Here is a 20,950-nt window from a genome sequence, read left to right as displayed (position 1 = left end):
AGGGCACACGCATTCCAAACCCTTACTATGAACTGATTTAACTCAGGTTTTGCAACGCTATGTAAATTTAGCCTGCAATATATTTAATATGTTATTCTTGGAGAACTCTTAAAGTGTTTAGCAACACACGGGCAACTGTGGTCACTCAAACCACTTTGATCCTGCACTATTAACAATCCTCCAGTGATTACTGCACACCAGCACTCATGCATCATCCTTGCCAAAGATCCAAACGGGGCTGAAGCCTCTAGCGCCAACTACCAATTCATGAGGCACAGAGCGGGGAGAGAAACACCTTCAACAACACTGCAGGGATGGAAGAGCAAAACGGAGACGCGAGAAACCCTGCAGGAGAAATAATGCACTTACTCCAACAAATAAACTGAAAGGAAGAAAAAGACGGAAGGAGAAACCTAAAGAATAAAAGAAGTCCAAGTGCCATGGACCAGTGGCAATGGATGGACTGTAATAGGATGTTGATTCAAACTACTGAAATAAAGCAGCAGCTGCAAGAAAACACTAACGAGACAACTGGGAAAGTCTCAAAACTGACTTGATATTAAGGAATTATCGCTAAGTTTTTAGGAGCAATAATGGCATTGTGGTCACCTGACACCACAAACACGGCTCATGAGGATGGCGAAAGCCCTCACCGCTTGGGCTGCTTTGGTCTCCACACAAATGTTTTCTAATCCTGGATCACAGACTCCTGGGGTGGGGGTCTTACTCACCAGCTGGCCAATCCGGTCCAAGTTATCCAGGAAGTACTTCACTGATTCACCCTGTCGTGGAGGAAATAGAGTCACAACTCAGTCTAGGTTGAGGAACCCTGATTTGGTAAAATGACTGCTACTTTGCCTCTGTGTAAACAGGAAGGCAAAGTAAACAGGCTAATAGCATACATGTATTTTTTTAAATTAAATACACAATTAAAATTTAAAAATGCAATTTCTCTAGCTCTGATCCCAAGGTTCAAATTCAGACTGTGTTTTCCAAAGCGCCCCGGCTTGATCCTGGTGATGGGCAGGGTGCTGCCTCCCTTCCTTCCCAGATATGGAGACTGGCCTGCTCCAGGCCACGCCACCAGGGAGCTAGCGCGTGAGATTAAGTGTCTGTGAATGGTTTCGCTCCTGGACAGCTGGCCCAAGGCACTCTACACCGTCTTTGAAGAAGGCCCGTCTTTGAGGCACATGACAAAACACGTGCCCGTTTCTGGAAACAGGCCTGACATTCCATTATTATGTCACACATTTGTGCGACCTGACGTACAGCCTCGAACGAGGGGACTCTTTGGTCTGGATTTCCGTGCCGGGATGACCAGTCTTTCTCTACCCACTGGACGTTCTCCGGACTGAACGTCGGTACAAACCAGGGCCGTTCAATAGCCAGAGTGACCTTGAAAATCACCCACGGTCCTGTTCTCGGAGGACTGAACCCCCCAATGCGGCGGCACTCACGGGGCATAAGGAGCGTTCAGAGGGCCTTCAATGTCGATTACATGGAGGGAACAGAGGCAGTGGAAGTGAACGGGCAAAAGCTCCCCTTAAAAAGTGGGATGTTGATTATACCCCGTGTGCCCAGAGGACACGGCTTCCTGCAAGGTTGCACCCTGAGCCTCACTGCAGACAGGGACCGGCGAGGACGCTGGGAGAGTCCCCCAGGGAAGCCACGCCAGCCCCGTGTTCTCACGACAGTGGAGGGTGGCAAGGAGGTGGCACTCCGGGCTTTTAAGGAGGAAGATCATCTGGAAGGTCCTAGATGGCAGCTTGAGCTGAGACTCGTAAAAGACGATGAAGACAGACAGGAGCGGCAAGCCCTGGTTCCTCCCTCCCCACGGGCCTCCTCCGGGCCTGAAGGAAGAAGCCGACGGGTGGGCTTCCTTCAGTGAAGAATCAACCTTCCCATGTTAAAATGAAGGCCTGAGGGTGATTCGGCAGAGAGCATTTTGTTTAAGGAACAGAAACACACCTTCCCTGCGTCACAGCACAGACCATGATGTGCGATACGACCTTCGTCCTGGGCATCCAAGCTGTCAGGGCACAGGCCGACTCTGCCCTGGGAGGCCGGGGTCCGGGCCGGCACGAACACCTCGCCTCCAGCCGCGGCCCCCAGCCCGCACACAGCTCCTCCCCGTGGAGGGGAGGCTGGGTTCAGTGCGGCGGGAGGTCGTGCCCCTTCCCGCAGCTGCCGATCGTACCCCACCGATCGGCACAGCCTGCCTCCTCCCATGGCTGGACAGGAAACAGCTGGTGAGCGAAGAGCTGCCGGAGTGGACGCCAACTCACCTGATTTACGGCTACTCCTTCCCCAAAGCTCCCATCTCTCTTACCCCCCACCACCTCTCATTCGGGGCCCTCGGAGGCGCGACGAGAGCTCAAGAACAATCAAGGCACTGCCCGTGTCCCCCGCGCATCCTTCCAGGAAGGCGGGGCAGCGGGGGCGGCCCACAGCCAGCCTCCTGCCCGACTCGGGCGGGGGCTCCAGGCACAAAGACAGTGGGACCAGTCCCCGCTCCCACCACCACCCGGCCAGGGGTCTTGGCCTGATTGGGCACAAAAAGTCACGGCAACGCAGATACCCCGGCCATGTTCTGTCACCACGGCATGACAGTCGTCCCGGTGGCAGGCACCGCGACATGGGTGCAAGTGCAGAACCTTGACACGCAGACGTGACCTGCAAAGTGTCCCGAGGACACAAGTAGGCATGAGCTAAACACAGACTATTAAGAAGGGGAGGAAATCCTTTTCCCCCAGTTTGACTTTATTTCCAACGATTGCGTTTGAAATCAGGGTCGGACCAATGGACCTTAAAACACACCAAATGCTAACATAAACGGACCTTTACAGTTTGTTTCTCCACCAGAACGGTCTGTTTAATCATCTCACCAGCTTGTTTCACAACCTCAAAGGCGGTGACTTATTGGTGACTCTGCTGCTCTGCATGGTTGGTGGCCTTGACTCTTTCCAGGAAGAATCATGTATGACATTGGAGAGGGGAGAAATCCTGCTTCACCTGGACAATAAGCTACCGGGTCCGCGTTAGAGCCGCTGTTGAACTGTAAGGCAGAGGACTACACCATTCTGCTCTCCAACGCGGGGCTGGCGGGAAGGGGACAGGAGGGGATGAGAAACCAACGTGCTCAGACCAGAAATTGGCCCATAACCTGGGCGCGCCGCGCCATCCTGCTGGGCTGAGTTGGAACCGCGGTCGAGGTCACTGTGGTTTATTGTCAGAGACTGGAGAGCACGTCACTCCACTGGACATGTAGCAATAGGCTTCACGATCCCCACAGCGTCAGCTCATTTAAAGGTCCAGGTTTACACCTCTGATCTATCCTCAACACCAGGAGAACGCAGTCATGTCTTCAGAGAATAGTGTCTGGCAGAACCTGAGATGCTAACCTGAGATTAACCACTCAGACTTTGCTACAGACTGAATGTCTGTGCCCCCTGCCCCCCATTCACATGCTGAAGCCTATTCCCCAGTGTGATGGTGTTAGGAGGTGGGGCCTCTGGGGGTGCTGAGGTCATGAAGCGGGAGTCCTCATGATGGGATCAGTGCCCGTATCAGAGGGACCCCAGAGGGCTCCCTCCTGCCTCTGCCACGTGAGGACACAGCGAGAAGACGCTGTCTATGAACCCGGAAGCGGGCCGCCACCCGACACTGAATCTGCCTGTGTCATGGACGTCCAGCCTCCAGAACTGTGAGAAATAAACGCTTGTTGTTTAGTCTGTGGTATTTTTGTTACCGCAGCCTGAATGCACTAAGATAGCACCTTGGTAGAAAGAGGCGACATGATCCCAGAGTCTTCTCCTGACAGCTACTGGGGCAACGTGGTCTAACAAAAAGGAGTGAATGGAAAACGGGCTTTTTACAATCCTGCTTGGTTTGAAAAATCTATATCACTTAAGATTGCTAAAAACATGGATTCATGGATTAGACAAAACACAACAATTCATTAGCTCAGAGGCCACCAAACACATACTTGACATCAGCCCGCCCTCCCGGCCCAACGCTCCCGGCAAAGCACTGACCCTTATTAGCTCCAGATGGATGGCTGAGGTGGGGCCTCGCGGGTGAAGACGGGGCTGTTTCAAGAGGTAGCAGCAGGTTTATCTGGGGCCCGTGCAGTTGTGCTAGGCACAGACGCCGAGTGTGACATGAGGGACGTGCGCAGGGGCCAGGCTCATAGCACCAGCGAAGAGAATCATCTTTTTGGCAAATGGACTCTGTTCTCCACCAAATCTTCACTGGACGCTCCTATCACCCACAGCTCTAGCGGAGGTCATACACACTCAGGGCTCCATATTCAAGGCTTCTTTCTGTCCGGCACCATCAGACAGACCCTCCTGCACACCCACCCCACCCTCCGTGACAGCCCCCGCAATACTGAAGCCGCTCCTCCGTCGCACGTCGGCCTCAGGCACCCATTCAGCCCATTTAGGCCTGAGGACAGAGCCTCAGCTCTTGCAGCGCTGAGCAAGCCCACTCTGGTCACATCTCTTTCTCTGCCAGTAATCGATCCAGCCTCCCATACTTGGTTGAATTCTGGTCCATTCTGTCAGTGTCACAGGGGAGCTGTGTGCATGAAAGAGAGCCCGTCCAGGTCAAGAATCACTGGCAGAGGCCCCGCAGGGGATGGAGAAAGGACAGAGGTGGGCGTGGGTTAGTCCGAGATGCAAAGGTGGAGGCAGGAAGCAAGCAAGGGCCAGCGAGTGGTTACAGAGGAAACAAACACTAACGCCCACTTCGGGACAGGCAGCTTTCCAGTTCCTAGTCCTGTATCTGTCTACACGTGAGCGGTTCCTATGTTCCTGGACTCAGCGGAAGTAACTGTAAAATTCTAACACAGGGCTTGTCAATGTGAGCACGAGGATTCGAAAGTTTAGTTCAGTTGCTCAGACGCAGCAAATCAGGAGACAAACTTCAAAGCTGCTGTATATTAGAAACAACAGACTACTCTAGATGTCAGATTTTCATTACTTAATAAATATTGAATTTATGATTTAATTTCCATTTAATAGAGATGCTAACCCAACAACCTGTTTGAATAGAGAACTTTTAAAAATACTTTAGAGGATAGACCTTCAAGATGGTGGAGGAGTAAGACGCGGACATCACCTTCCTCCCCACAGATACATCAGAAATACATCTACATGTGGAACAACTCCTACAGAACACCTACTGAATGCAGGCAGAAGACCTCAGACTTCCCAGAAGATATGTAATATATATATATTTTTTCCCTTTTTCTCTTTTTGTGAGTGTCTATGTGTATGCTTCTTTGTGTGATTTTGTCTATATAGCTTTGCCTTTACCATTTGTCCTAGGGTTCTGTCTGTCCGTTTTTTTTTTTTTCTTTTGTATAGTTTTTAGCGCTTGTTATCATTGGTGGATTTGTTTCTTCGTTTGGTTGCTCTCTTTTTCTCTTTATTACTTTTAATTTTTTCCTTTTAAATAATTTTTTATTTTAATAACTTTATTGTATTATTATTATTTTCTTTCTTTCTTTCCTCCCTTTTCTTCTGAGCCATGTGGCTGACAGGGTCTTGGTGCTCCAGCCGGCTGTCAGGCTTGTGCCTCTGAGGTGGGAGAGTCGAGTTCAGGATATTGGTCTACCAGAGACCTCCTGATTCCATGTAATATCAAACAGTGAAAGCTCTCCCAGAGATCTCCGTCTCAACGCTAAGCCCCAGCTCCACTCATGGCCAGCAAGCTACAGTGCTGGACACCCTATGCCAAACAACTAGCAAGACAGGAACACAACCCCACCCATTAGCAGAGAGGCGGCCTAAAATCATAACAAGGTCACAGACACCCCAAAACACACCACCAGACGTGGTCCTGCCCACCAGAAAGACCAGATCCAGCCTCATCCACCAGAACACAGGCACCAGTCCCCTCCACCAGGAAGCCTACACAACCCACTGAACCAACCTTAGCCACTGGGAGCAGACACCAAAAACAACGGGAACTAGGAACCTGCAGTCTGTGAAAAGGAGACCCTACACAGTAAGGTAAGTAAAATGAGAAGACAGAAAAACACACAGCAGATGAAGGAGCAAGGTAAAAACCCACCAGACCTAACAAATGAAGAGGAAATAGGCAGTCTACCTATTCTGAATTCTGAAAAAGAATTCAGAATAATGATAGTAAAGATCCAAAATCTTGAAAATAGAATGGAGAAAATACAAGAAATGTTTAACAAGGACCTAGAAGAACTAAACAGCAAACAAAAAATGATGAACAACACAATAAATGAAATTAAAAATTCTCTAGAAGGAAGCAATAGCAGAATAACTGAGGCAGAAGAACGGATAAGTGACCTGGAAGATAAAATAGTAGAAATAACTACCGCAGAGCAGAATAAAGAAAAAAGAACGAGAAGAATTGAGGACAGTCTCAAGAGACCTCTGGGACAACACTGAACGCACCAACATTCGAATTATAGGGGTCCCAGAAGAAGAAGAGAAAAAGAAAGGGACTGAGAAAATATTGGAAGAGATTATAGTTGAAAACTTCCTTAATATGGGAAAGGAAGTACTCAAGTCCAGGAAGCACAGAGGGTCCCATACAGGATAAATCCAAGGAGAAACACGCCAAGACACATATTAATCAAACTATCAAAAATTAAATATAAAGAAAAAATATTAAAAGCAGCAAGGGAAAAACAACAAATAACATACAAGGGAATCCCCATAAGGTTAAAAGCTGATCTTTCAGCAGAAACTCTGCAAGTCAGAAGGGAGTGGCAGGACATATTTAAAGTGATGAAAGAGAAAAACCTACAGCCAAGATTACTCTACCCAGCAAGGATCTCATTCAGATTCGATGGAGAAATTAAAACCTTTACAGACAAGCAAAAGATAAGAGAATTCACCACCACCAAACCAGCTTTACAACAAATGCTAAAGGAACTTCTCTAGGCAGGAAACACAAGAGAAGGAAAAGACCTATAATAACAAACCCAAAACAATTAAGAAAATGGTAATAGGAACATACATATCAATAACTACCTTAAATGTAAATGGATTAAATGCTCCAACCAAAAGACACAGGCTGGCTGAATGGATACAAATACAAGGCCCATATATATGCTGTCTAAAAGAGACCCACTTCAGACCTAGGGACACGTACAGACTGAAAGTGAGGGGATGGAAAAAGATATTCCATGTGAATGGAAATCAAAAGAAAGCTGGAATAGCAATTCTCATATCAGACAAAATAGACTTTAAAATAAAGACTATTACAGGAGACAAAGAGGGACACTACATAATGATCAAGGGATCAATCCAAGAAGAAGATACAACAATTGTAAATATTTATGCACCCAACATAGGAACACCTCAATACATAAGGCAAATGCTAACAGCCATAAAAGGGGAAATAGACAGTAACACAATCATAGTAGGAGACATAGTAGTGGGACACCCCACTTTCACCAAAGGACAGATCATCCAAAATGAAAATAAATAAGGAAACACAAGCTTTAAATGATACATTAAACAAGATGGACTTAATTGATATTTATAGGACATTCCATCCAAAAACAACAGAATACCCTTTCTTCTCAAGTGTTCATGGAACATTCTCCAGGATAGATCATATCTTGGGTCACAAATCAAGCCTTGGTAAATTTAAGAAAATTGAAATCATATCGAGTATCTTTTCCGACCACAACACTATGAGACTAGATATCAATTACAGGAAAAAAATCTGTAAAAAATACAAACACATGGAGGCTACAATACACTACAAAATAACTAAGAGATCACTGAAGAAATCAAAGGGGAAGTCAAAAAATACCTAGAAACAAATGACAATGAAAACACGATGATCCAAAACCTATGGGATGCAGCAAAAGTAGTTCTAAGAGGGAAGTTTATAGCAATAAAAGCCTACCTCAAGAAACAAGAAACACCTCAAATAAACAACCTAACCTTACATCTAAAGCAACTAGAGAAAGAAGAACAAAAAACCCCCAAAGTTAGCGGAAGGAAAGCAATCGTAAAGATCAGATCAGAAATAAATGAAAAAGTAATGAAGGAAACAATAGCAAAGATCAATAAAACTACAAGCTGGTTCTTTGAGAAGATAAACAAAATTCATAAACCATTAGCCAGGCTCGTCAAGAAAAAACAGGGAGAAGACTCAAATCAATAGAATTAGAAATGAAAAAGGAGAAGTAACAACTGACACTGCAGAAATACAAAGGATCATGAGAGATTACTACAAGCAACTATATGCCAATAAAATGCACAACTTGGAAGAAATGGGCAAATTCTTAGAAAAGCACAACCTTCCAAGACCAAACCAGGAAGAAATAGAAAATATAAACAGACCAATCACAAGCACTGAAATGGAAACTGTGATTAAAAATCTTCCAACAAACAAAAGCCCAGGACCAGATGGCTTCACAGGCAAATTCTATCAAACATTTAGAGGAGAGCTAACACCTATCCTTCTCAAACTCTTCCAAAAAGAACAGAGGGAGGAACACTCCCAAACTCATTCTACGAGGCCACCATCACCCTGATACCAAAACCAGACAAAGATGTCACAAAGAAAGAAGGCCAATATCACTGCTGAACACAGATGCAAAAATCCTCAACAAAATACTAGCAAACTGAATCCAACAGCACATTAAAAGGATCATACACCATGATCAAGTGGGGTTATCCCAGGAATGCAAGGATTCTTCAATACACGCAAATCAATCAATGTGATAAACCATATTAACAAATTGAAGGAGAAAAACCATATGATCATCTCAATAGATGCAGAAAAAGCTTTCGACAAAATTCAACACCCATGTATGATAAAAATCCTCCAGAAAGTAGGCACGGGGGAACTTACCTCAATATAATAAAGGCCATATATGACAAACCCACAGCCAACATCATTCTCAATGGTGAAAAACTGAAACCATTTCCTCTAAGATTAGGAACAAGACAAGGTTGCCCACTCTCACCGCTATTATTCGACATAGTTTTGGAAGTTTTAGCCACAGCAATCAGAAAAGAAAAAGAAATAAAAGGAATCCAAATCAGAGAAAAGGAAGTAAAGCTGTCACTGTTTGCAGATGACATGATACTATATAGAGAGAATCCTAAAGATGCTACCAGAAAACTACTAGAGCTAATCAATGAATATGGTAAAGTAGCAGGATACAAAATTAATGCACAGAAATCTCTTGCATTCCTATACACTGATGAAAAATCTGAAAGAGAAATTAAGGAAACACTCCCACTTACCACTGCAACAAAAAGAATAAAACACCTAGGAATAAACCTACCTAAGGAGACAAAAGACCTGTATGCAGAAAACTATAAGACACTGATGAAAGAAATTAAAGACGATACAGACAGATGGAGAGATATACCATGTTCCTGGATTGGAAGAATCAACATTGTGAAAATGACTATACTACCCAAAGCAATCTACAGATTCAATGCAACCCCTATCAAACTACCCTATACTACCCAAAACAATCTACAGATTCAATGCAATCCCTATCAAACTACCAATGGCATTTTTCACAGAACTAGAACAAAAATTTTCACAATTTGTATAGAAACACAAACGACCCAGAATAGCCAAAGCGATCTTAAGAAAAATGGAGCTGAAGGAATCAGGCTCCAAGACTTCAGACTATACTACAAAGCTACACTAATCAAGACAGTATGGCACTGGCACAAGAACAGAATTACAGATCAATGGAACAGGATAGAAAGCCCAGGGATAAACCCACACCCATATGGTCACCTTATTTTTGATAACGGAGGCAAGAATATACAGTGGAGAAAAGACAGCCTCTTCAGTAAGTGTTGCTGGCAAATTGGACAGCTACATGGAAAAGAATGAAATGAGAACACTCCTTAACACCATACACAAAAATAAACTCTAAATGGATTAAAGACCTAAATGTAAGGCCAGACACTATAACACTCTTAGAGGAAAACATAGGCAGAACACTCTATGACATAAATCACAGCAAGATCCTTCTTGACCCACCTCCTAGAGAAATGGAAATAAAAACAAAACTAAACAAATGGGACCTAATGAAACTTATAAGTTTTTGCACAGCAAAGGAAAACATAAACAAGACGAAAAGACAACCCTCAGAATGGGAGAAAATATTTGCAAATGAAGCAACTGACAAAGGATTAATCTCCAAAATTTACAAGCAGTTCATGCAGCTCAATAATAAAAAAAAAAAAACCAATCCAAAAATGGGCAGAAGACCTAAACAGACACTTCTTCAAAGAAGATATACAGACTGCCAACAAACACATGAAAGAATGCTCAACATCATTAATCATTAGAGAAATGCAAATCAAAACTACAGTGAGGTATCACCTCACACCAGTCAGAATGGCCATAATAAAAAAATCTACAAACAATAAATGCTGGAGAGGATGTGGAGAAAAGGGAACCCTCTCGCACTGTTGGTGGGAATGTAAATTGATACAGCCACTATGGAGAGCAGTATGGATGTTCCTTAAAAAACTAAGACTAGAATTACCATACGACCCAGCAATCCCAGTACTGGGCATATACCCTGAGAAAACCATAATTCAAAAAGAGTCATGTACCATAATGTTCACTGCAGCTCTATTTACAATAGCCAGGACATGGAAGCAAACTAAGTGTCCATCGACAGATGAATGAATAAAGAAGATGTGGCACATATATACAATGGAATATTACTCAGCCATAAAAAGAAACAAAATTGAATCATTTTTAGTGAGGTGGATGGACCTAGAGTCTGTAATACAGACTGAAGTAAGTCAGAAAGAGAAAAACAAATACCATATGCTAACACATACATATGGAATCTAAAAAAAAGAAATTGGTTCTGAAGAACCTAGGGGCAGGACAGGAATAAAGATGCAGATGTAGAGAATGGACTTGAGGACATGGGGAGGGGGCTGGGTTAACTGAGATGAAGTGAGAAAGTGGCATGGACATATATATACTACCAAACGTAAAACAGATAGCTAGTGGGAAGCAGCCGCAGAGCACAGGGAGATCAGATCGGTGCTTTGTGACCACCTAGAGGGGTGGGATAGGGAGGGTGGGAGAGAGACGCAAGAGGGAGGAAATATGAGGATGTATGTATATGTATAGCTGATTCACTTTGTTATAAAGCAGAAACTAACATAGCATTGTGAAGCAATTTTACTCCAATAAAGATGTTAAAAAATACTTAAAAAAATATTATATAATTCCCCAAAGAAACTTTGAAATCAGGCTTTGCTAAATTAGTAACTACGATATCTCACTGGGATCTTGCGAGATTAAAATTGTTATCACAGCTCTGAAAGTAACTGGAAAAAGATTAAGCATCATATTAATATGTATTAGAAAAATTAAGTTTCTCACATTTTACTTTGGGTGCCTATAACTGTCTGTTGCTAATTATAATCCTAATATATCAGGCAAAAGATTCACTGGCAAAGGAGAAGATGCACCAAGCTGCTGGCTGCAGCACTATTACAACATTAGAAGACTGGGGACGAGCCAAACGCCCGTACCATCAACTGTGGACGGGAATGAGGGGCCTCTAGGGACAGTTACAGAGTGACTTACAGACAGATAAAAAACCAAGGTGCAAAATAGAAAACAGTGTGATTCCTGTTGTAGAAGGAATGGTGGGGAAATGAAAACATCTATACGATGTGCTTATATTTTAAAAAAGAAACATTGAAGGATAAACCAGCAAGAAGTAAAAACGATGAGGTACAGGGAGGGGAGAACAGGGAAGGTGGGACGGAGTGGAAGCAGACCTCTCTGAATGTATTTTGACTTTAGAACCATGCAAACATCTTACATAATTAAAAGCAAAATTAAATTAAAAAATAATCACCCCCTCAAAATTTAGGCAAACTGAAACAAAGGACCCTAACAGTGTATCAAGCTGGAGGCCTCGACCTTCTGCCCTGGAGCACGGGCTCTCTAGCTTTGCCGTGCAGGCCTGTGCCCGGGCTTGTGCTTAAAGTCCCTGTACCCAAGTTCCAAGCCCCCCACCTGAGATCCTGACAACGGCTGCCACTTGGCAACCAAGGTGAGACCCCAGGAAAAGGCCCAAACAGGCCCTGGAGGCTGGCCTGGCTTGGGTGGGTCTCCTTGGCCTGGGCAATGGGGCTGAAGCCACAGGCCAGAGCGCCAGGCCCCTCGTGCCTGGGATTCTTCTGTTTCTTAAATTGAAGTAAAATCCACATGACAGACTAACCATTTTAAAGTGTGCAACACAGAGGCATTGAGCACATTGGCAAGGCTGTGCCACCACCTCCCGTACCCAGTTCCAAGGCATTTCGTCACCCCAAACGGGACCCTGTGCCCATAAGCAGTTATTCCTCAGCAACCACTCAGTGGTCTGTCTCTATGGATTTGCCTGCCTTGAATCTTTCCTACAAACAGAACCACACACTGTGTGCCCTTTTGTGTCATCAGGCTTATTTCACCCAGCATGTTTCCAAGGTTCATCCATGTTGTAGCAGCTGTCAGGACTTCATTCTTTTTTACAGCTGAGTAATATTCCACTGGATGGATGGTCCCTATTATGTTTATCCATTTGTCAGCGGATGTACATTTAGATTATCTCCAGCTTCTGACTATTGTGAATAGTGCTATGAACACTCATGTAAAAGTTTTTGTTTGAACATCTGTTTTCAGTTCTTTTGGGTATATAGTCCACTTAGGAGTGAAATTACTGGGTCACATGGTAATTCTATGTTTAATTTTTTTGAGGAACCACCAAACTATTTTCCACGGTGGCTGCACTGTTTCACATTCACGTCAGCAAGGTACAAAGGTTCCACATCTTCACCAATACTTGTTATTTTCTGATTTTTAAACTGTAGCCATCCTGGTGGGTGTGAAGTGGCATCTCTTCATGGTCTTGTCCGGGTGTTATGGTGGTTATGTCTGTAGCACTATGAAGTCGTGGATTTTTATATATCAGAAGCAAAGATGGCAAAGTGTAAATACATGTTACTACTGGGAGTGGGTATATGAGTATCTGTTAGGCTCATTATGTTAAATGTTCCATAAAAAGTTTAACAGTCCAAATTACAGATTCAGCTTTTAAAACTATGGATTTAGATTCTACATTTGTATCTCAGGGACCAGACCATCATAGAAAAATGAGCTAAAAAGAAGTTCCAGAGCATGTTTTTAGATATTCTCTTTCTCCAGATAAGAAAGCACCATGGGGTGTAGGGAAGATGAGGGCTTGGCCAATTTTTATAGCCTCCACCACAGAATCCCTAGAAACTTAGTACATGATATACTGGGCGTGTCATAATCATGGCTGCCTATCGCCTTTCTACATCTTGGGGAAATTCACACCAGGATTACAGCCTCTGCAATGTAGCATCCAGAACCCAAGTTCCAAGTCTCACCGGGGCAGGGATAGAAGCGCACGTGAAACAGTTGCAAGAAGGATACAAAGAATACCCGTACACCCTTTGTGTGGGTTCACTCATCATGAACATTGTGCCTCATTCATTTGCTTTAACCTTTGTCCTCTTCCCTTCAATTTACAGTTGACCCTTGAACAACATGGGTTTGACTGGCATGGGTTCACTCACATGCACATTTTTTTCAATAAATACGTACTACACGATCTGAGGCTGCTTGAATCTGCGGATGTGGAACCGCAGATGGAGAGGGCCAAGTGTAAAGTTAGACTCGGATTTTTGACTGCATGGGGGTCAGCGCCTTCCACCCCCGTGTTGTTCAAGGGTCAACAGTGTATATATTTTGTTTTTTAAAACCATTTGAGAGAAAGTTGTCCATTTACCCCTAAAAACTTCAGTGGACCCGTCCTAAGAACAAGGACCTTTGCTTCTACGACCCTGTAACCCCGGGAGACTTGATGTTGATGTAATCCGTTTATCCTGGCTGCATTTCCTCCTCCAGCACAGAATTCAGTCCAGAACCAAGTACTGCATTTAGCTGTCATGCCTCTTTCGCCTCCTTTAATCTCAAACACTGATCTTTTTGAAGAATACAGCTGCCCCCCCGCCTCAGGTGGGGGTTTTTGTGATGTTACCAATCTTCACCATGACAGTTGCAAAATGGTTTTCCAATCAGTGCTACAACCACTGGTCTGTGGTTGACATTCTCTTGTAAACAAACGTCCTCCCTTCTCTCCTGTTTCTCTCTTCATTATCTACATGGACTTATAGATGCCTGTATTTCTCAAGGTTTGAAATTCGCTGCTGTCCTTAATTATCTTGGTGCTTGAACTGAAGACGGTGTTGGCCCTTTGCACTTCCCTCTTAGTTCTGAAACCAGCTGTCAATCTCTACCCTCCCTCCCCACCAACAAACCTGAACAGCCTTTAATTCCTCCTGGTAATGCTTTATACGTTTTTCTGCACAGAGGTTCTACACGTCTTGTCTTAGATTTCTTCTTAAGTATTTATCCTTTTATGGTGCTTCTTAAACAGTATCTTTAAACATTTTTTGTTTTCTAATTCTGTTGTTAGTGTATAGAAATACAACTGATTCTTGTACATTGACTTGTGTCTAGTAACTTTGCTAAGCTTCACATTCATCCCAACAGTGTGTCTGTACTTTCCTGTTAATTTTCCAGGTATACAAGCACATCGTCTGTAAAGGAAGACATTTTGGTTTCTTCCTCTCTCTTGCCTTAGAGCACTGGCTGAGGGCTCTAAGACAGTGCTCAGTGGAGCTGGTTAGACACTGCAGCTTGCCTGCTTCTATCTCAGAGGGAAAACTTTCAATGTTTAATCATTAAAAACGATTCCTGTGGTTCCACTTCCGGCATGAAGGATTAAACTCTTAGCAAAGAGAGTCTCCTGCAGATAACAACCATAAACTCTGGTCAAAATACAAAAAAACAAAGATCTGAGGGTTCTGGAGAGTGAGTAAAAGCAGGCCCATTTTTGGAGGGGAGTAGAAACTTGGAGGAAGTGAACAGCCCAGGGCGAATTCCCGTGGCTTTGCCCGAGGTCAGCCACAGTCTGGTGGGATGCGGCAACAACTAACATTCTGATGGAAAGGCTCCCATCTCTTTGGCCAGAGGAACCAGGGGAAGGAGCCTGGGCAACCAGGGCTGGCAGGGGGTGAGGAGGGAAACCTCAGATTCTGTGTATAAACGCTGCCCAAGACTCTGGTTGTCCCTCAACGACTCGTGCACAGGGCCCTGGAAGGGGTCTGAATTGATATCTGAGCCACCACCAACCAGGCATGACCGAGCTGGGACTTTAGGTCTCACCAAGTTAAGTGCCTGCTAAAGCAAAAAATTCAACATTGACTGGTGAGCAGAACAGGGTCTAAAGTTCCCAAAACAGCACTCGTAATGTCCAGGATATAATCCCAAAGTACTCAATGTATGGAAAGCCAGGAAAATGGCACTCATCTTCAAGGGAAAAACAATCAACAGATACCAACTCAACCCAGACATTGGAATTATTAGACGAAGGCTTTATGTTCAGTTAGATTAAGAAATGCTTATAACGAATAAAGACAGAAAAAAATCTTGGCAGATACACAAAATACAAAGACAGCCAAATAGACATTTTAGAACTAAAATGTATAATATATGAAATAAAGAACTTAACAGATGGACTTAACAGACTGGAGATGACACAGGAAAGAATTAGTGAACTTTGAAATTAGAGCAATAAAAATCATCCAATCCCGAAAAGAGAGAGAAAAAAAACGATGAATAAAAGAAGATAATGACTCCAGCATCTTTGGGGGTGATTTCAAAAGGCTGAACATACCTTAACTGGAATCCAACAAGGAAGAACAGGGAGAATCAGGCAGAAAAAAAAAAAAAAAGCAGAAAACTTTCCAAATTTGGTCAAAGACATAAATTTACAGATTCCAAGAAGCTCCACAAATTCCAAACACAATAAATATGAAGAAAACCATACCAAGGATATTAGACAGCACACTTCTGAAATAATCCACGGGTGAAAGAAGTCATCACACACTTTTTTTTGTCTGACATGTAAAGAGCTTGGCAGTAGTCACTCCAGTCCTCACAACAAAGAAAAAGCTGAACAAACTGAAAATCAACAACTCTTCTTAGATCCATCAGAGAATTGATGTTTCAGGGCCAACTGTTGCTCTCCCAACTGGAGAGACAGGCAAATACAGAGAATTACGGCTTACCAGGAACAGAAGACATGGCTGGAGCCAGCAACTGATACGTCAGGTCCGGTTTTCATTAAATTACAAGGCATACTAAAAGGCAAAAGTTACGGTCTGAAGAGATAAAGCGAGCATAAGAACCAGATTCAGATCTGGCAAAAACTTTGGAATGAACAGATCAGGAAATTAAAATAATTATGATTAATATACTAAGGTCACTAATGGAAAAAGGAGACACCTGCAAGAATAGATTGGGTAATATAAGCAGAGAGATGGAAACTCCAAGATTCAAATGGAAATGCTAGAAACCAAGAAGAAATCACAAAGTAAATTACAAAGTATTTTCAATGGAAAGATAACGAAAATAAAACACCAAAATCTGTGAGATGTAGTTAATGTAGTACTTAGGGGAGAAATCTGTAGGGTTTTTTTTTTTTTTTAATTAGAAAAGAAAAATGATCCAAAAACATTGACCAAAGTTTCCATTTCAAAGAGCTTCTAAAAAATGAGCAAAGTAAACCCAAGGTAAGTAGAAAAAAGGAAATAATAAAGTAAGACCAGGTACCACTGAAATAGAAAATGAACAAATAATGGAAAAAATTAACAAGGCCAAAAAGTTCTTCAAAAGATCAACAAAATTGATCACCTCCTAGCTAGAGTAATCAGGTAAGAAAAGTACAAATCGAATCACTAGTACCAGGAATGAAAGAGGAGTTACACTACCAATACTATAGACATTAAAAGGCTAATAAGAGGGCTTCCCTGGTGGCGCAGTGGTTGGGAGTCCGTCTGCCGATGCAGGGGACGCGGGTTCGTGCCCCAGTCCGGGAAGATCCCACACGCCGCGGAGCGGCTGGGCCCGTGAGCCATGGCCGCTAAGCCTGCGCGTCCGGAGCCTGTGCTCCGCAACGGGAGAGGCCACAACAGTGAGAGGCCCACGTACCGCAAAAAAAAAAAAAAAAAAAAAAAAAAAGGCTAATAAGAGAATCTTTTTTAAAATAATTTTTTAGTTTATTTTTTATTGAAGTATAGTTGACTGACCTACAATGTTTCAGGCAAACAGCAACGTGATTCAGATTATACAGGTAACAATCTGGACTTGTGTGATTGGCATGTGAAGTATGTGACTGGGGGACAGTCTTGTGGGACTGAGCCTTCAACCTTGGGATATGATGCTACCTCCAGGTAGATACTGTCAGAATTGAGTTAAATTGTAGGACACCCAACTGGTGTCTGGAGAATCTGAGAACTGCTGGGTGTGGGGGAAATCCCCACACATCTAGGCACAGCAGCGTTCTTGTGAACAGTAAAGGAGACACACAGGAATGTGTTTTTCCATACAAGTCAAAACCAACACTGTATAAAAAGGATAATACATCAATAACACAGAAAATTAAAACCATTTCAACAAAACGAGGAGGAGAAAAGATGAACATTTCAATAGATGCAGAAAAAGCATCTGATAAAATTCAACATCATTCATAGTTGAAAACTCTCATCAAACTGTATATATGGAGAGGAACTTTCTCACTCTGATAAAGGGCATCTATGAAAAACCTACAGCTAACATCACAGTTAATGATGAAATACTGACTACGTTCACCCTAAGACTGGTTACAAGGCAAGGATGCCCACTCTTACCACTTCTGGTCACCACGGTTTTGGAGAGCCTGGCCAGTGCAAAAACGCAAGCAAACAAATGAAAGGCACAAGGACTGGAAAGCAAGAAGCAAGACTGAATTTGCAGAGCGCATCACCGTTTGCATACAAAATCCTAAGGAAGCTACAGAAAAGCTAGCGCTTGACCAAGAAGCGAGTGTAGCAAATTTACAAGACACAAGGTTTATATATAAAAGTGTATTCTTACATGCTAGCAGCACACAACTGGAATTTAAAATTTGAAAAAAACAGTTCCACATAGTACTAAGAAACATAAAATATTTAGGAATAAAAATTTTTTTGTTTTGCTATGTTTTGTATTTTGAAATAACTAGATGCACGGGAAGTTGCGAAGATAGCAGAAAGAGGTCTAGTGTACCTGTCACCCCATTTCTCTCAATGGTTACACCTTATGTAATTATAATATATCAGAATCAGGGAACTGACATTGGTACAACATATGTGTATAGTTCTATGCACTTTAATCACACCTGTAGATTCACGTAATGAGCCACCCCCCCCCAGGCTCTGCTCCCCCGATCAAGGTAGAGAACTGATCCATCACAAGATCTCCGTCCAGCCCCCCTTTCCAGCCACACCCACCCTCTCTCCTCTACCAGTCCTCGTCTCTGGCAAACACTAATCTGATTGCCGTCTCTACAGTTTAGAGTCATTGACCTGTTTTCTGTCTGTATAGTTTTGCCTTTTCTAGAATGTACTTTAAATGGACTCACACAGCAAGTGACCTTTTAAAAATGGCTTTTTTTCTTCACTCGGCAAAATGCCTTGAGATTCAACAAGTTGTCGTGTGTATCAATAGTTTGTCCTCTTTACTGCTGAGTAGTAACGTCTGGTATGGATGTGCCACGGCTTATTTAACCACTCACCGATCTGGAGACATTTTGGTTGTTTCCACATTTTGGGAATTCCAAATAAAGCTGCTATCAACATTCCCGTACAGCTTTTGTATGGACATAGTTTCCATTTCCCCGGGGTAAATGCCCAGGATGTGATTGTGGGGTTTTATGCTAAGTATGTTTAGTTTTTTAAAGAAACTCCCAAACTGTTTTCCAGCATGGCTATATCACTGTACATTCCCACCAGCGATGTATGAGGGATCTAGTTTCTCCACATCCTCCCCAGCCTTTGGTGTTGTTCGCTAGTTTTCACGTTCTAAGAAGTGTCTCCACAAGGTTTTTATTTGCATTTCCCTTAATCCGCAGTGACCCAATAGCTAGTGAAGTCTGCCATCTGTATGTCCTCTTAGGTGCAATCTCTTATCTTCTGTCCATTTTCTACTTGGATTGTTTTATTACTGTTGAATGTTAAGTGTTCTTTATATACTCTAGATATTGAGTCCTTTGTTAGATACGTGGTTGGCAGATACTTTCTCTCAGTCTGTAGCCTGTCTTTTCATGCTCTTAAGAGGGTCTTTTGCAGAGCAAAAGTTTTGGATTTTGATGAAAACAAAACTGATTTTTTCCCCCCCAAAACGATTTTTTTCTTTTATGGGTCATGCTTTTGGTGTCATATCTAAGAACTCTTCACCAAGCCTCAGGTCCCAAAGAATTTCTACTATGTTATTCTCTCCAAGTTTTTTTTTCTTTTTTGCGGTACATGGGCCTCTCACCGTTGTGGAGCACAGGCTCTGGACGCGCAGGCTCAGCGGCCATGGCTCACAGGCCCAGCCGCTCCACGGCATGTGGGATCTTCCCGGACCGGGGCACAAACCCGCGTCCCCTGCACCGGCAGACGGACTCTCAACCACTGCGCCGCCAGGGAAGCCCTCTCTCCAAGTTTTATAGTTTTACATTTTTACATTTAAGTCTATAATCCAGTTTGAGTTAACTTTTGTATAAGGTATGAGACTTAGGTCAAGGTCCTTTGTTTCTTCCTTGTTTTGCCTACGGATATCCAATTGCTCCCCACCATTTAATAATAATCATCAGAAGGCGATTCTTCCTTCATTGAACTGCTTTTTCACCTTTGTCAAAAATCAGTTGGGCATACTTGTATGGAGCTATCTTTGGGTTTGTTCCATTGACCTATGTGTCTATATCTTTGCCAACACCACACAGTTTGATTACTGTAGCTACACAAAATGTCTTGAAGTGAGGTAGAGGTGACTCCTCCCACTTTAGTCTTCAATTTCAAAATTGTTTTGGCTATTCTAGTGCTTCTCCGTATAAATTTTAGAATAATCATACTTATATTTACGAAAGATTTTGTTGAGATTTGGGTAGGAGCTGTATTAAAGTTTGTATATAAATTTAGGGAGAACTGACATCTCTACTATGTTGAGTCTCCTAATCCATGAACACGGTATGTCTCTCCATCAGTTCAGATCTTCTCTGATTTCTTTAATGAATGTTTTATAGTTTTTATATGTCCTATATATGTTTTGCTAAATCTACACCAAAGTTTTTCTCTTTTGGGGGGAGAAATTGTTAATGGTACTGCATTTTAAATTCTGTTTCAATATGTTCATTGCTAGTATATAGCAATAAAACTGATTTTTTTTCTATGTTGATTTTATATCCTGTAACCTGGATGGACTAGTTCTGTGGCTTTTGGGGTGGATTCCTTGGGATTTTTCTATGTCATCTGATAAGAGGAACTTTTCTGATTTGTAAGCTTTATATTTCCTTTCTTATATTTCTTGCCTTATTGCACTAGCCAAAATGATTTAAAAAAAAAGTAAAAAACCTCTTCGTTGGAAAATGTAGAACACTGGTATGGGACGGCTCCTTGAGCTCATTCAAAGGGCGACGATCCTGGGTGGGCCTGATCTAATCAGTTGAGCTTTTCAAAGAGGCCTCTCCTGCTGGCCTACAGGAAAGGAAGCAGCTATGTTGTGAGAGGAGGGGGCCACATGGCAGGGAACAGAGGGCAGCCCCTGGGAGCTGGGAGTGGTCCCCGGCCAACAACTAGCAAAAAAAGGGAGATCTCAGTCAAGCAACTGCAAGGAGATGAATTCCGCCAAAGACAGGTCAGCTGGAAAAGACCTTGGAGCTTAGATGAGACTGCAGCCGCACTGACACCCTGACCTCAGCCTGGCGAGACCCAGAGCAGGGGACACCGTCAACCCGGGGCAGCAGTACTCCTGATTGGTACACACCGTGAGACACACATTTGTGCTATTGTCTGAAGTTTCTACA

The 20,950-nt window shown here is 43.1% G+C and overlaps 1 protein-coding gene across 5 annotated transcripts in view; it reads right to left on the bottom strand.

Annotated features, from left to right (window-relative positions):
* Positions 1 to 20,950, bottom strand: part of GNA12 (G protein subunit alpha 12) — a 115,629-nt gene that overhangs the window by 5,927 nt on the left and 88,752 nt on the right. For 4 of the 5 annotated variants that reach the window (XR_009535639.1, XR_009535638.1, XR_009535637.1 and 1 more), the window contains exon 3: positions 732 to 782. The exons of the other annotated variant lie outside the window; for it this stretch is intronic. Coding sequence is in view for 1 of the 4 variants with exons in the window: in XM_060124265.1 (XP_059980248.1) it covers positions 732 to 782 (51 nt within the window). In the remaining 3 variants the exon portion in view is untranslated. The remainder of the gene's footprint in view (positions 1 to 731; positions 783 to 20,950) is intronic. 5 annotated transcript variants of the gene reach the window in all.

This window comes from Lagenorhynchus albirostris, chromosome 15 (assembly GCF_949774975.1).
Source record: "Lagenorhynchus albirostris chromosome 15, mLagAlb1.1, whole genome shotgun sequence".
In the NCBI taxonomy this organism is placed as follows: Eukaryota; Metazoa; Chordata; class Mammalia; order Artiodactyla; family Delphinidae; genus Lagenorhynchus; species Lagenorhynchus albirostris.
The sequence above is the reverse complement of the archived record's forward strand: the minus strand, read 5'-3'. Positions and strand labels throughout refer to the sequence as shown.